Raw genomic sequence first — 16,539 nt, 5'->3', positions numbered from 1 at the left:
ATGTTTAATAAGATTTCAAATTACTTGAAGTCTTTAATGTCTGGTCAGAACATCCACAGTCTGGTTTTTGTTGGAAACAAGTCTGTTCTGTTACAGGAGAGATTCAGGAACAGGAGGTGAATGTAGACATTAGGAATGGTAGTAAAGTATTTGTTAATATTCTTAGTGTTGTATTATATCATAAATACCCCTTACTGCTAACCTAAAAAAGTGCCACCATTAGAAATTAAATATTTACTAGGAAGTAAACCAGAGCTGGTTTTTATTTGAGATCTTCTGTATCTTTTCACTTAGTATCTGTACTGAAGTGTTAATGAACAGTATATTTTTACACCCAGTTCAAAGAGTCCTGCTGCACAATTCATATTTGCTTTGGTAGTATGAAAGAAGTACGACATTTTTATGAAGTCATTTTTAGGAAGTCAAGGAAGAGGGCCAGGAGACCTGTGTGGCTCAATAGGGAATTGCTGGGTATGCTGAAGTGGAAGAGGAGAGTTTACAGGTGATGGAAGGAGGGGCTGGCCACTTGGGAGGAATATAAGGCTGCTGCTAGGGGATGTAGGAAAGCAGCTAGGATGACTAAGGCCTCCTTGGAATTAAATCTGGCGAGAAGGGTCAAGGACAGCAGAAAGAGCTTTTTCAAAAAACTAACACCAGGGGCAATGTAGGCCCACTGGTGAACGGGATGGGTGCCCTGGTGACAGAAGATACAGAGATGGCAGAGTTACTGAATGCCTTCTTTGTCTCTGTCTATTCTGACGGAGGCAGTCCTGAAGAGCCCTGTACCGGTGAGACCTCAGATGAGGACAGGTCAACGGAGCGGTCTGCCTTAGTCGATGAGGAATGGGTTAGAGACCAGTTGAGCAATCTGGACATCCATAAATCCATGGGTCCAGATGGGATGCACCCACGGGTGCTGAGGGAACTGGCAGAGGTCATTGCTAGACCACTCTCCATCATCTTTACCAAGTCTTGGGAAACGGGAGAGGTGCCTGAGGACTGGAGGAAAGCAAATGTCACTCCCGTCTTCAAAAAGGGCAAGAAGGAGGACCTGGGTAACTATAGACCAGTCAGCCTCACCTCCATCCCTGGGGAAGTGATGGAACACCTTATCCTTGGTGCCATCTTAAGGCATATCAAGGATAAGAGGGTTATGAGGGGCAGTCAACATGGCTTCACCAAGGGGAAGTCATGCTTGACCAATCTCATAGCCTTTTATGAGGAAATAACACGGTGGATGGATGATGGCAGAGTGGTGGATGTGGTCTACCTTGACTTCAGCAAAGCGTTTGACACAGTCTCCCACAGCATCCTCGCAGCTAAATTGAGGAAGTGTGGTCTGGATGATCGGGTAGTGAGGTGGACTGTGAACTGGCTGAAGGAGAGAAGCCAGAGAGTTGTAGTCTATGGGGTGGAGTCTAGTTGGAGGCCTGTATCTAGTGGAGTGCCTCAAGGGTCGGTACTGGGACAAGTATTATTTAATACATTCATCAATGATTTAGATGAGGGAATTGAGTGTACTGTCAGCAAGTTTGCTGATGACACTAAGCTGGGAGGGGTGGCCGACACGCCAGAAGGCTGTGCTGCCATCCAGAGAGACCTGGACAGGCTGGAGAGTTGGGAGGGGAATAACTTGATGAAATATAACAAGGGAAAGTGTAGAGTCCTGCATCTGGGCAGGAACAACCCCAGGTTCCAGTATAGGTTGGGGGACGACCTGTTAGAGAGCAGTGTAGGGGAGAGGGACCTGGGAGTCCTAGTGGACGACAGGATGACCATGAGCCAACACTGTGCCCTTGTGGCCAAGAAGGCCAATGGCATCCTGGGGTGTATTAGAAGGGGGGTGGTTAGTAGGTCGAGAGAGGTCCTCCTTCCCCTCTACTCTGCCCTGGTGAGTCCTCATCTGGAATATTGTGTCCAGTTCTGGGCCCCTCAGTTCAAGAAGGACAGGGACCTGCTGGAGAGAGTCCAGTGCTGGGCAACTAAGATGATTAAGGGAGTGGAGCATCTCCCTTATGAGGAAAGACTGAGGGAGCTGGGTCTCTATAGTTTGGAGAAGAGGAGATTGAGGGGTGACCTTATTAGTGTATATAAATATATAAAGGGGGAGTGTCACGAGGATGGAGCCAGGCTCTTCTCAGTGGCAAACAATGATAGGACAAGGGGCAATGGGTACAAACTGGAACACAAGAGGTTCCACTTAAACTTGAGAAGAAACTTCTTCTCAGTGAGGGTGACAGAACACTGGAACAGGCTGCCCAGGGAGGTTGTGGAGTCTCCTTCTCTGGAGACATTCAAAACGCGCCTGGACACGTTCCTGTGTAACCTTATCTAGGTGTTCCTGCTCCGACAGGGGGATTGGACTAGATGATCTTTTGAGGTCCCTTCCAATCTTTAGCATACTGTGATACTGTGAAGTGCAGAAAAACAGCCAGTGAAGAAAATCAAAACAAAGTGGAAGCCAAAATTTCTTCCTCCAGCTGAGTTCAGTTTTGCTTCAATCCTGTTTTAAATTTATAATGCTGTGGATTCTGTTACTTTGCTAAAGGTAGATAAGTGAGGAATTAAGACAAGGACTTCTGTTAGCCTGTTGACTGCTTTGTTGAGGATTTAAGAGAATTACTGGTATATATTGTATCAATAATTCCAGTATAACATCTCTTTTTTTTTTTTTTTTTGTCAAGTCACTCCTTTTTCTGAGCAGTTATAATGCCTGCTCAATTGAGTCTCATTTAAGACAGTCTATTGGGTCATAAGTTTAACTGAAATTCAAGTATTGCATTTGTTAGGATTGGGGTGAAAATGACCTACAAATACCAAGGATAACTGAAGCATTTGCACAAATAAAGCAGACTTGTCAGTAACAGTTTACACTAGGGGGGTGCTAAGATCCATGAGTGGTTTACCTGAAGAATTTTCTATAAAAAAAAATACTTATGGGTTTGAGGGTTTTTTCTCTTTTACTGGAGGAAAGGTGAGAATGACCAGAATATCTGAAGATTACTTTCAGTGTGACTCATTCACTTGGGAGCCTCAGCATTAGCCTTCTTCCTATAGGGAGAGTCTACTCTTTTCTCTAGAAAGGAACGTCAGAACGAACCACAAACGCAAGAGTGGCGTTAACTTGTCAAAAATCAAGGCGTGGTTAATACTGCTTCTTTGAGGTAAGAATCCGAGAAAGAGAGGCAGGGAAAAAAACCCTAAAATTCTCAAAAAAAGAAAAAAAGGAAAACCCACCTATCTATAGAATTTTAAAAAGGGAAGGAAAGAGGTTAATGTTGAGCTATATTATACCCTTCTAATGTAGCCTTATTGCTTAATGTAGCCTTTTGTTAAACGTTCTAGACTCAAGGAAAATAGATACTTATGTGAAAAGATTTTAAAAATCCAGAAAGCATGCTTTCCTGCTTATACAACATCCTGATTTCATTTAAATTGCTAAGGATCGATTTCTTCCTCTGCTACTCTTTCAGCGTCTTAAAAAAAAAAAGGTATTGCCTCTGCAGCAGCAAAGGAGTAGACTAACAAACACCACATTATATTTTCCTTGACCATTGTAAAGCCTGTCTTTTGAAAAGAGAATGGGGGGGGGGTATTTTTGCTTGAGCAAATTTCATTTCCTGATCCTTCTGAACGGAAAGATTTGTCAAGAGCTCCCCTTGTAGAGACAGTAGTTGTGATTTGGAAACAATCTTCAGCTGTTACCCACCCTAGCTCACTTCTGTCAATTAACTGGTGAGAACAGGTTACCTACATAGGTCCAGCTTTGTAGGTTCCACAAGTAACACAAGCCCATGCACAAAAACTTCATCTTGTGTTATAGACATTTTCTCTGAAACACGCATTTTTTTTTCAGTAACTTGCCATTATTACTGTTTCTTTCAAATCCTGTTGTGTTTTTTGATATATAGAGACTGAGTGAATACTGTCAGTATTACTGGTTTGCAAATGTGCTACACATTTCCCTCTTCTGTCACTAGTTTACTTGCATTCGCTGTTCCTCACAAACTCATGTTCTTTGTGTCTTCATGTTCTTATTTAAATAGAGAACACTTAAAAAATGTCAATAAACCTTGCCTCCTACAAGTTCTTTCATTAGCCAGTGATTTTTCTGTTCAGGTATATAAATGTCACTTCATAAAGAAGTATGAATTGGTTAGTAGGCAAACGGGTTTTGAAAACAAATGCTTTAATAACGTGAGAGTTATGCTTGAATAATAGCTTCTGGCTCTCCATACTTGTTGAGCTCTTCAAACTTACCACTGAGAGTAATTTTATCAATGTGTAAAGAAGAAAAGCTGCTCTTACATACTGCAAAGACTACCTTGAACATACTAGCCATCCAATATTATTTACTCAAATAGCTTCAGAAAGCCACAACTCATTCTAGCACAATAGTACTCTGATTGTTGCAGCTAATGGCTAAGTACAAAATTAAACCAAATTCAGGATCTTGATTTGGTTTAGCATAAGTTTTCAGTGTTACTTTTAACACATAAAATACACAGTTAAATGGGGCACTGTCACATCCTGCCTTTTGGACAGGTACAGTGCTTTCTTCTGTTAACACTTAAAATTTGCTCTTTAATTTACACAAAGTTGTAAATTTTCTAGTTTAGATTTTTTTTTTAAATAAATTAAATTTATTCTATTGAAAGGAAGTTCTTCTCAGCAGTCATATCAGGTAAAAAAAGTCTTCCTAGGCCACAGAAAAGGTAGGTCTGTCAGTGGGTGGAAGAATTCAGAATGATGCTTTTCCAGTTTGTCTTTCTTTTTGTTGCTATAAAAAAGCTATATTTTTAATAAAAAAGGGGGTCCCTTTATTGTTTGTTTTATGTAGGTTTTTTTCATTGTTCTTCAGCCAATTTCAATTCAGGGTATTTCCATTCAGAAATACCCTGTAGAAATTAGTATAGCAGAGTTAAACTGTTCCATGCATGTGTGGGAAAAGAAGTAACAGAATAGAGGCTGTATGTATATTTTAATTCTCATCAACGCTAACCAGGGAATCTAGAATGTAATGGCAGCTCATATGCATACGGAAACACTGAACTTAGGCATTTCTTTGGTTCCAAAATTATTCAATTAGGGTATATTCATTTAAATTTCCTGATAAATAGCTTTGTTTTTCATCGGTGGAGTAATTTTAGAACTCAAATTTGACATACTGATTCCTAACCAGAAGTAAAACTTGAAAAAGAAGTACCAAAATCAAACCTCAATCTAGCTCTCAGCCATCTTCAAAAAGAGTTATTGTGACCATTTAATGATTGTTTTAAAGTCTTTGTTGCTGTAGATAGATCATAATAGTAATGACCTTGGGTTCAGTGCACATTATATACTACACAAAGGGTATAAATATTCTGTTTATGTTATATTCTGTCTATAAATACTATTCTGGCATAATCTTGAGTGTATTTTCCTCTTTATAGGTATGGAATAGCTGATAATTTTGGAAGGAAAGCTATGTTGGTGTTCATACAGACAGCAGATTTTTCATTTTCTACATCTTTCTGCTTATGGTGATAGTTATATTTCAGGTTGATTTCAGGTTTGGGTTTGGTTGGCGTTTTTTTTAGTATGTGTATGAATGGGAATCTATTCCAAAAAACATTTATAATGAAATGAAATCTCCTTACTCTTATTCTTCCAGGGTTTATCTATTCATACCATATTATATTAGTGGCTAATGTGATCTTTAAGAGCTGTGTACTTCTGAATGAATTGCTGTTTTTACTTGAAGTGTTCATAAACTTCTTTACCAGATTTTGTCTTCTCTGTTGTAAACCTTAAAGTTTTATCAGTAATCCTGCAGGTTGCATGAAACATTGTTTTAAGCATACAATAAATGCTCAGTGAAGAATTGGGTATTGTCAAGTTTACCATTAACGTTATGCTAAATATTTTGAAAGTAAGAGTGACAAAATCATCAGTAGGTGTGTTACTGCATTGTGACATTCCAATATATGTCTAATTCTGTGAGATATATAGACTAATTCAGATGTTTTCCATAATTTGCAAATAGTGTGCAGTGCACAGATTTTAAAACATGAAGATATATACCAAATTAAAGTATCTTTTTAAGAACTGCAAGGTTTATTAAAAAATGTATATCCTAAACTCTTTTCTAAACTGTTCTGGTCCAAAATCTAGTATTTACAGTGCAAGTGGAGAAAGGAGGGGAAATGTTTTTCATTACAATGCTTAATATGCATGTTATTTTTACTTCCTCTTGTTATGGAATTAGCATACATGTTATGGAGCTCATCTTAGCAAATTTTTGTAAGATTGGAAATGACAAACCACCTGAAAAGAATCAATAGGTAGGGGCTGAGTTAGGAGGGAGGATGGGGAAATCTTAGCATGTTTCAGTGACTGTTTAAGGAAAAAAGACAGATGTCTGTTTTCAGGAAATTGCTTTCAGATCTTCTGTCTTTTCACACCCTCTAGGTTTAATTGTTTTACCATTGCTTCAGCAAGTTCTTATAGAAAGATGCCTTTTAGCCCCATGGAGTGTTTTGGTCGCAGAATGACCATATTGTGTGAATACAACGCTGAAAACGGAGTAGAACAGTTGAAGTCTACTGGGTCTTCTGAGCACATAAATTTAATCAAGAGTTCAGAGGATGTTTGTATTTTTCTTTTTCTTCCAAGGGAAGGAGTCTTACAGTCTTTGAACTTATTTTTTCCTTTTGAATTTGGAATTCTAAAGAGAATTAATTCTTCACTGTAGGAAATGGGTACAAAATATGTATGCATGTAAATATGTAACTGGCGCCTGGTAAGAGGAAGTTATTAGACTTGGCATGTTGATCGTTTTCATTTACTTATGTAGCTTTTTTTAGACCAGAGCGTCTTACATCTGATTCTGTATCTTCAATATATAGTTAAAATGACATAAACAGCTTCTGTGAAAATCCATGGCTATTCATGAGATATGCCCTGCACAGAACACAGTCTGTTTGCCTGGGATGGCTAGGATAACTGCCAAGAACAAGCAAAAACTATTAAACTCAGATTTCTCAGAAGCAAGTTTGTTAAACACAGTTCTTGCAGTAGCTAAACACAAAAAGAGCTTCGGCACTGTGCTCTGGCTCATTGCGCTTTCTCAAAGGTAGGAAGAAATGGTTTGCCTTTTGTCTTTTCTATCTGATCAGTAATTGACTTCTAACAACCCATTTACTGTATATTATGGATGTCTGGACTACCTTCTTCGGAAGAATTATGAGGAGCTCAGTCTGAACACTAAGCACAGCATTGCCAAGTTAATCTGCAATATGGATCTGACGCCTCTTCCATTTCCCTGCTCTCTGGAGTCTTCTCTTCCTGTCAATCAAGCGTCTTCTGAGTGTGGCTTATTTACACCTTCTTCTTCTTTGCTTAGTACATCCAAACTGTGCCCAAATCCAGCTTGTGTTTCCAAGACTGACTGTATCAGTTCACAGCTCAGCTTCTGAAATATACTTTTATTTGACTTCCCTGACAATCAAATACACTCATCATCTTCCTTTCCTCTAAAAAGTTATGAAACATAATTGCTATTATAATTTACATTCCCATCACTTTACAGTGGCAAATCTTATTTCCAGTTTAATCACTTGCTCTTTGCTTTATTTACATGATCCTGTCTTTAATTCACTGTCCAGTATGGCTCCTTGTCGCTTACCTGTGATCTGCTTTGATGTAGTTTGCTTTTTATTAACTGTTCATCTTCGAATTCCCCTTTGCACACTTTTTGGCTTTTGTTCTGTTCCTTATATACAGATTGCCTCCACTGAAACTATGAGCATTTAAATAATCATCTTTTTCAGATATGTCTCCAGATTGTGGCTGTAACTGTTGGTAGGATCTGAAAGGATTGAAGAATTATTCAAATACAAATAACCATCATTAATGGATATGTGCCTAGTTACAGCTCTCTGAATTGCAACTAGAATCTTTATTTGTTGCTTTTCTGTTAATCTTACTAATATTAGTAATTACTGCATATCCTTTATATTAAGACTACAGTGGTAAGAATATTGGGGAAACTTTAGAAACTCAAAAATTTAAAACTAGATAGGTTTCTTCAGATTTGTATTTTGAATAAGATTTATGCACCTAGTTTGTGTTAGTCCTCTTAGAAATACTTTTTAATTCTTTGTGTGGTAAGTAGCTAATCCTTTTGATTCAGGAAAAATGGTTCTGACCAGTTTTTGTTTAATTTCTAGAGTGTCTCATACATATCGATAAAAAAAAAAACAGCTTCCGTGATTGTAAAGAATCATTGTTTTTGATAGTTAATCCTAAAGTCATCATATTGACCTCTAATATATTTTGTCTGTGGTACAAAATTTCACCTGTTGGGGAGCAGGGTAGGAGGAGAAGAAGGAGACTAAGAAGACCAATTCCTGATAATGAAAGCTAGCTTGTGTTAAAGCTGTGTTTCAGCTATGGTGACAGGTAGGTGTGCTGGGAGTCATGAGCTGTTTTCGCAGGGAAATGCATATAGGCTGCGAAAACATACTATTCTGCTTTCTACAAATTAGCCACTGCAGAAGAGGGCAGGGCAAATGCTCAGACTTGGTCCTTTAGCTCATGTCCCCAGAAATACAGTAAGGCTTTTTGCATGGTTTGCATCTTGTGTTACATACATTTTGTTAACTCTTGTTTGTTATTGGATAAAATTTTAAAAAATTACTAGTTTATGTAAAGTTATATTTTTTCAGTCACAATACTGAGAAAACAGTGGTGAGATGAAGTAATTATTATCTATATTGAGGTGCAGTTCTTTTGCCATCAGTTATTTCATCCTTCACCTCTGTATTTGTCAGGCTGAGTTTGCATTCCAGCAAGTAACAGCATGATGCTTTGGGACTTGCTGAATTTTTAGACTGGTGTTTTGTCCCTTTATTTTACTGGTTAGACCACAGAATGTAAATGGAGTATTACCGGGGAGTCTTTGGAGAGCTTACTGTTCATTGCTCTGAAATGGAAATGTATGTGTCAGGAACTCTGTTGTCCCCTGCTGATTTAGGAGACTTTATTACGTGTCAGCCATAGTGTTAGCAGTTCTGCAATAGAGAAATTAAGGGATTTCCCTTTGGGCTTTCTCAAGACTGACTCTTTGACCTGGAAGGCTAACCTGAGACGCTATGTTATTATCTAGAATCACTGTTACTAAGTATCGTAGGATCACATAACCTGGAAAGAACCTTAGGACATCCCTAGTCCAACCCCATACTCAAAGCTGGACCAATCTGGGGGTCAGACAGATTTCCCAGGACTTTATGCATTTGGGTCTTCATGCCCTACAAGGACAGAGACTTGCTTGGCTGCCCTGAGTGAGAAAGCTTTATGTCCTCTCTGAACCTCTCTTGTTTCAACTTACGTGAGTTATCCCTTGTCCTCCTGCCATGCTCCACTGTGATGAGTCTGGCCATCATCTTGTTATGGTCCCCATAGGTACTGGGGGGCTGCTGTTAGGCACCACCAAAGTCTTCCTTTCTCCAAACTGATCAAGTACAGCCTCCCCAGCATCTCCACACAGGGCAAGTGCTCCAGCCTTGACCATCTTGGTGGGCCCTGCTGAGATCCCTCCAGTTAGACAGTGTCTCTCGTGTACCGAGGATCAAAGCTGAATGCAGTGTGACCTGTTGGTCCATTTGTTTAAGAGGTCAGCTGGATTGCAGGTTAGACAAAATTATGGTGACTACTTTTCATAAATGAGTCTTGTTCTTTCTACAGCAATGTTGTTGTTCCCTTGCTATTCAAAATGTTTTGATTTGCAATGGAAATTGTTTCATGCTTCATAACAATAAAGTAGTTATTTTTAAACACCACCACCACAGTTTATACAATGTTTCTGACAGTTCCACCCTTACAGCCATGTGGTAGGGACCTTGCAGGAACCCCCTGTAATGGTGCAGATTGGTTCAGATTTTTCCCTGTCAGTCAGATTTCAGGGATTCTGGGAAAATTATTATCCTGGGATAGTTTGGTTTAGTTTTTTGTGGGTTTTTGTTTTTTTGGGGGGGTTGTTGGGTTGTTTTGTTTGTTTGTTTGTTTGTTTTGGTTTGTTTTTTTTAACCTTGTAGCAAAATTGAAGCATCCAGGATGAAATAATTTAGTCTTTCTGCTAAAATACAATTTCATATAACTAGACAGAGTAGGGTAGAAAACGTAACTTTCCAGAATATTTGCTTGTAGGAAGCTGTTAGCTTGGAAATACCTTCTCTGGTAATTTGGTTTTAAAATTATTTCTGTTTAATGAAATAGCATTAATATCTGCTTAAAAAAATAATCTAGGAATTGTTTTCTTCACAGTGCATATTGCTACCTAAGTTAAAAAATAAATGTATTACTCCTCAAATCTGAGACTCTCTAAAAATCCATGATTTTGTGCAAGTCCATATTGTTTACAGTGATACAAAGTGAAAAAGTTTTATTTCACTTAATTTTTTTCACTGATAGCTATGTGCTGGATATGTGTGATTTGATGTCGTTAGGAACGTTCTTGAAGTCTAAAATGAATACATAGAATCTTTGTACCTCTTTTATCAAAAATAAAACAAAAAAAGGCGTTCTCATGTTTCAAACGGGTTGCTGTGTCCAAACTGGTATTGTGGAATCTGGCTTTGTCTTTTTCTTCCCTAAATTACAGTTAATCAACATACATGTGATAGTTGCTTCTGTTTAAAGCTGTAGCTGCTGCTTCTGAAAAAATACAAGCTTTACAGAAAGAAACTTCAGTCTTTTTGTATAAATATATATATAAAAGATGCAGTGATGAGTGTCATCAGCGTTTCCTCAGGAATTTTTTTTGTTTGGTTATCTCCTAGATTTCCCTAAATGACTTTGAAATCATGAAGGTATTTAAAGAACAGAATTGACTAAAGACTTGGAAACCTTGAAGAATGCTTTTCAATATTTGTAGGAAGATAGAGGTTCCCATCCATTTTCTTTAATTTCTTTAATCACAACAGCTCATTGTTTGCATACTTACCTTACCAGAACAACCTATAAAGTACAAATTGCATTTTCCTAAATGGTAGAGGGATGATTTCCAGCAGAAACCTTAAGGTTACACCATGGCTGTTTCTGTTGAGGCTATACTCTCATTATTTAGTGAACAGTGTACTAAGTGGAATAGTGATCCTAAAATTCTGATGGTATTTATTTTCTGCAGATGTGTGACAGGTGTGTAAGTGATATTGTCAAACACTAAACATGAGTTGTTTTGATTTTTGCATAGGTTTTTATATTTAAAGTCTTACTTATGCATTAATGGCATTGTTTTCAACAGGGTTTTATATATATCACACTTTTAAAACAGTCTTTTGGGCTAGATCCCACTTGTGTGAATCATTTCTTTCTTGCTAAGAAGAGGAGCTTTACAGTTGTGTAGCCAGGGAACAGGGCAGGTGCTCCTAGATGCAGAATGAATGTATAGTGCAAAAATTTACATTTATTGAAGAAGATGCTTTCCCTTTTTAATAATAGTATCACCAGATGTTTTGTTTATCTGTTCTGGCCTTTAATATCCCCACTATATAGATAGAGAGGGAACATTGGGAGTAGTATTAGGAGGTAAATCTGTTACTTCGGTCTTACTGCTACCTATATTACCTTTCACAGTAAAAATAGGTAATATTCAAATTTGGGTTTCAGCAATTTCAGTAATAGAACGAAAATAATAAAGTTTGCTTGAATAGGATTTCAGTACTAGAAAAGGTAAGACTGAAAGAAGCTATGTGTGTGGTTGTTTGTGCTATAAGTCGAGGAATTTGGCATGGTAAATGAATGTGCCACCAGGTAATAATATGGAGCAATTTACAGGCAGCAATTTACTCCTGCAGTCCTGATTAGATGCAAGTGTTGAATTCATATTTTTATTCAGGTGCTTATATGACAAAATCAGATTTTCCTTTCATTTAAAGGAACATGTAAAACTGTAGTCAATGGAACTGTGTTAAATGGGAAAAAACTGGCTGCAAAATAGTGGTATATTCAAAGAAAGGAGGCAGTGAACAGTAACTGGTTTGTATCTTCAAAAATTGCCACAACTGTACAAATCAAAAGTATATCATTAAAGAGAAAACTTAACTTATATCACACTTTTTTTTTTAAGAAAATAAATATTTATGAAATACTTTTAGGGAGCTGGTGCATAAGTGTATCTAGACATGATTCATGTATAAGTTGAAAATTTGAGCATTGCCTGAATTTTAGAAATGCAGAAAGCATTTGAAAAAGCTTCCTCAGTTATAAATGTATAAACGCTATAGTAACATCTTACTGGATATTTAGAAGAGCATAAGGAGGGGTTAAATGACAGGGTGCCTAATTTTTAATTTATTTTTTTTTCTCCATCTACTTCTCAGACAGTAAAAACCATTATGGTTTGTGGCCATCTAGTGGTGAATCCGTTTAAAATACACTAAACCTCTGGCTTTGCTGTGCCGTTTGGGGGGGGGGGCGGGAGGGAGTAATTCAAGTGTATCTTTTTGTCCTTTGCACTAGCAGTATTTTTTGCAGGAGAATAACCTCCATGAAAGTAATTTCTTTCTTTCATTTTGTTTGTCTTTCTCTACAACAAAACAATTTTTGATGTTAGCAGCTAATTTTAATCTCTGTGTGGGTTTCATTTTTATTCTGTAGTTTATAATTTAATGCCCAAGTCATTAGTAGTAGTGAATTTAATGACTAGGCAGAAGTTGATAGATTTTATGAGTTATGTTTCCAACATACAGAATATTCTCTAAAATATTTTTGAAGTATGCACTGATTCTGAAGGGAATTCATATTTCTTAATATCTGTGACTCATAAGAAATTTGACAGACAAGTTACTGGCTTTCCTGCTTAAGTCCTTATTACTAAATTGCCTTGGTAATAACATTTTTCTAGTATTTTTCTTTGAGCAGTGTTTTTTAAATGTCATGGAAAAATTATTCTATCACAAGCAGAAGGGATTACTGCAAACTTCAGTAGGAAACAGTGTAGTAGAAAACTATGGCAGGTCACATCTTGAATGAGATGAGTCTACATACCTTGTGAGACAATGGACTTCTAACGTCTATGAAGTCCCTAACAAATTAAAAACTGAATTTTTTGTTTGTGTAAGAGAAACAATTCAATAAGCATATTAATAACATGTATAAGCATTTGTATTTATTGTTTTCATTAGATAATAGCAAAAATGTAAAAATTCAGTGGTTGCAGTTCTTGGGCTTTTTCCTTAATTGGGAAATGGAATGTCAAATCGGTTTTGTAAAGATTTTGCCTTTACCTTTTGTTTCTTTCATCAAAGTGTCATTTTTACACATCTGACCATTCCAAGTAGCAGTTCCTTGACTTTTCACGATGTTGACATAGAGTTCTGGTCTTTTTCTAATTGCTGTATATATTTTTCCTATTTAATTTGTAGATTTCACCAAGATGACAAATAAGCATAATACAGCAAAACCTATTTAAACTCACTATCCAGCATGCCACCATCCATCCATTAACATTGAACATTGTATCAGGATGGTATTGGGTTAATGTATGTAATGGTTTGTTTCATTTTCAGGTATTTGGAGTGGATGACAGCCAGGATTATAATAGGCCTGTTATCAACGAGAACCAGAAAGATTTAGTAAAAGATTGGGCTATAAATTCTGCTACAGTAGTGCTGGAAGAAAAAAGACCACTGAGTACAACTGGATTTCTTGACACAGAGGTAGAATTTAATTTTTGAAGGTCTTCTTTTTTCTTCCAATAAGAGAGAGCACTAATAACTGACCAGTAAGTGTTAAACAACAAACAAAACCGTGCCTAGAAAGCATTAGCTCAGATGTAAAAGTATTTTACTTTTCTTAGGCCTTTATTGCATTATCACAACTTCTCTGTCTAGAGACGTTACATTTGGAGGTTTTCAACTTTGCTACCTTTCTATGTGCACTAACACCAGTGTATTGGAAATGTAGCAGGAGCTACCTTAGAACCTTATATTGCAACATACATTTGTACAGCATAGGCTTCTTGTAAATTATTCAGCAGAACTGAGGAAAAGCTGATTATGTTTTATAGCCCAAAGCAAGTAACTATATTAAAATTCAAAAATAAGGTGTCTGAATTTAATGCGTGATACAAAGTTAGCTAAGAAAAAAAGTGGTGGATAATACATTTCAGATTTTTTTGCAAAGCCAGAGAGCTCCAGGTTTTTACATTCACAGTTTGAGTTCTCAAGTGAGATGCCACTCATGAGGAGCCACTTGCTTAGGAAGCAGTATAATTTAATCAGTTGGTGAAAGATCAGGAAAAGGAAAATGCCTGTTCTTTATATATGACTCAGAATACGCACGCAAGCTAGATAGATGTTAATTGTATTTCATATTGAAATCTTGGGTGACATTCTGATGTCGTTGTCATGGATAAACTATAACTTGAAATGTGTTGGGAACAGAACAGGCTCATACTGGAGCAGAATTAATCTGTAACAGTAACGAAGCACACGAGTCTTACTTCTACTTGCCATGGCAAACTGTTACTGGAGTATGATCCTGTAAGTTAGCAAACTTCATAAATAATCAAATTTTCTGGAATATATTGAGAGTGTAAAGTATAACTTTGTGTGCCTCCCATGTGAATACATCGGGGTTAGTATCTAGGAATCTCTTCCTCCTAGAGGAGGTCTGCTTTATCATGGTTGTATTTTAGCTGCTGTGCAGTCTTGATACACTATGTTACTGCATCTAGATTAATATCTTTGAATAGTTTCTCTACGCTTTCTGCTTGGAGTAAATTATTGATATACAGCATGTTCATATTATGTGGAAGAATTTGACAAACTTTGGCTTTCACCTTGCTTCTTTGCATGAATCTGTAACTACAATCTCTCTCGTTTTTCATGGCTTTTGCAAGATACAGCTTTTTTGTGCTGTAGCATTTTTCAAGGGTAATAAAAGTAGTGATATTTTCCTTTTTCTATAATTTCACAAGCAGAAAAAGAATATATGATTTATTTTAGGAACATAATCTAGCTTTCCAAGTCTCATAATTTGCATATAATGGGGTTTAATTTTAGAAGATTGAGACTTCTGCAGTCATAAGGCAGGTGTAAGAATCCTTCTGGAAACAGCATGCTAAAACTTGCTTTGATTTATGTTGAAATTACAAGAATTGTGCCTTTTTATTACTGTGGATGCTTTGCTGGATACAAAAGCCTACATACAGTAGGAAGGGAATGGGTTATTGGGTATAGTCTTAATTTACAAGATAACTACAAGAATTGACAGGAAAAAAATAAAATTGATCTGTTGGTAAAGGATCAAAACTGGCAGAAACAATGAATATATAGAAAGTATTAGTGTAAGAAGAGTTGAGGACAGATGAAAACGGAAAAAAAGCTTATCAGAGAAAGTTAAAAATAGAAGTTGGTTGATACATACGTAAAAGAGAAGCTAATTCAGAAAAAAAAATCAGAAAAACAAAGGTGTGTTTTGTAATATGATAATGGGAAAACAATCATAAGAAAACTCTTGAGAGGATATTGTAATATTTCAAGTCATTACTAAAACTTTGTTTTATCATTATGAAAGGGAGAGAGAGAGAGAGAGAGGCCAGCGTGTTTGATTTGTGAAATATGTGGGTATCATGTTCTCATGTACAAACTTTTCTGCTAGTCGTTTTTGGAAGACTTACTGCATTACTAGGCTGCAGATCATAAACTAATAAACCTTGTTGAATATCTTGGCTAAATAGTGGTGGTCTCAGGGTAGCCAGTGTTCCAGCCTTGCATCCACTCAGATTCCGGGTAGACCGTCTTCCAGCTGCCCATCACAGTTGTACCTGTAGATGATTTAGCAGGATGAGGCAAGTGTAGAATATGATTGACAGAAAAAGCAGGGAATAAAAAAATTAAGATATTTCAATTGAGGAAAATGGAAAAGATGGCTTTGGAAATAATGAAGATCCTATAAAAACAATTTTGGGGTTGAAAGATTATTCTGAACTTAAATATCTTAAATTTACAGGGTTTGTGAAGTGTCGTGAATAACATGTTTGGAAAGAACCTTAAAGACTGCTTTTCTTAAAAGGAAATTTTCACCTTTTCCTTGATATGACAAGCTTTGGTACTTGGGAGTAGTGTATGTCATGAGACTAAATTAAATGCAGAGTGCATGTCTGACACAGTTGGATTGAGCCTGCATGCACTGGTTCTTGCCTTTTCAGTGATTACAGATAGGCAGTAAAAATATTAAATCTATCTATTTAAAATATTTAAATGTTTTTATTTTCTATATTATAAGCTGCCACTTGCCAACCGAGGTAAGTGTGATTTAAGAACAAAAATTAAATAAGATAGATAACAGAGAATATTGTTGTTGTTGTTGTTGTTATTTATCCTTACTATGTGAACCTGATGAATAAACACACTGTAGACATTTGGGTCTGATTTATCCATCCAGCTTCCATTTAATTTTCAGTGGTCAGTTGTCTGTGCTAACCACAGTTCTTAAAAAAGCTGTACCTGCTTTAGCAACGTTGTCTGTGGTGTGCTTCTAAGGACATACCTG

At 36.8% G+C, this 16,539-nt stretch overlaps 1 protein-coding gene across 7 annotated transcripts in view; it reads left to right on the top strand.

Annotated features, from left to right (window-relative positions):
- CEP170 (centrosomal protein 170) overlaps positions 1-16,539 on the top strand; it is a 103,124-nt gene that overhangs the window by 51,212 nt on the left and 35,373 nt on the right. For 6 of the 7 annotated variants that reach the window (XM_061365770.1, XM_061365769.1, XM_061365767.1 and 3 more), the window contains one exon: positions 13,551-13,700. The exons of the other annotated variant lie outside the window; for it this stretch is intronic. In XM_061365770.1, the coding sequence (XP_061221754.1) occupies positions 13,551-13,700 (150 nt within the window). The remainder of the gene's footprint in view (positions 1-13,550; positions 13,701-16,539) is intronic. 7 annotated transcript variants of the gene reach the window in all.

This window comes from Neopsephotus bourkii, unplaced genomic scaffold (assembly GCF_033783945.1).
Source record: "Neopsephotus bourkii isolate Nb327-2 ecotype Australia unplaced genomic scaffold, CSIRO-AGI_Nbou_v1 NB_1292, whole genome shotgun sequence".
In the NCBI taxonomy this organism is placed as follows: domain Eukaryota; kingdom Metazoa; phylum Chordata; class Aves; order Psittaciformes; family Psittacidae; genus Neopsephotus; species Neopsephotus bourkii.
Note: the sequence above shows the minus strand (reverse complement) of the source record. Positions and strands in the feature narration are given on the sequence as shown.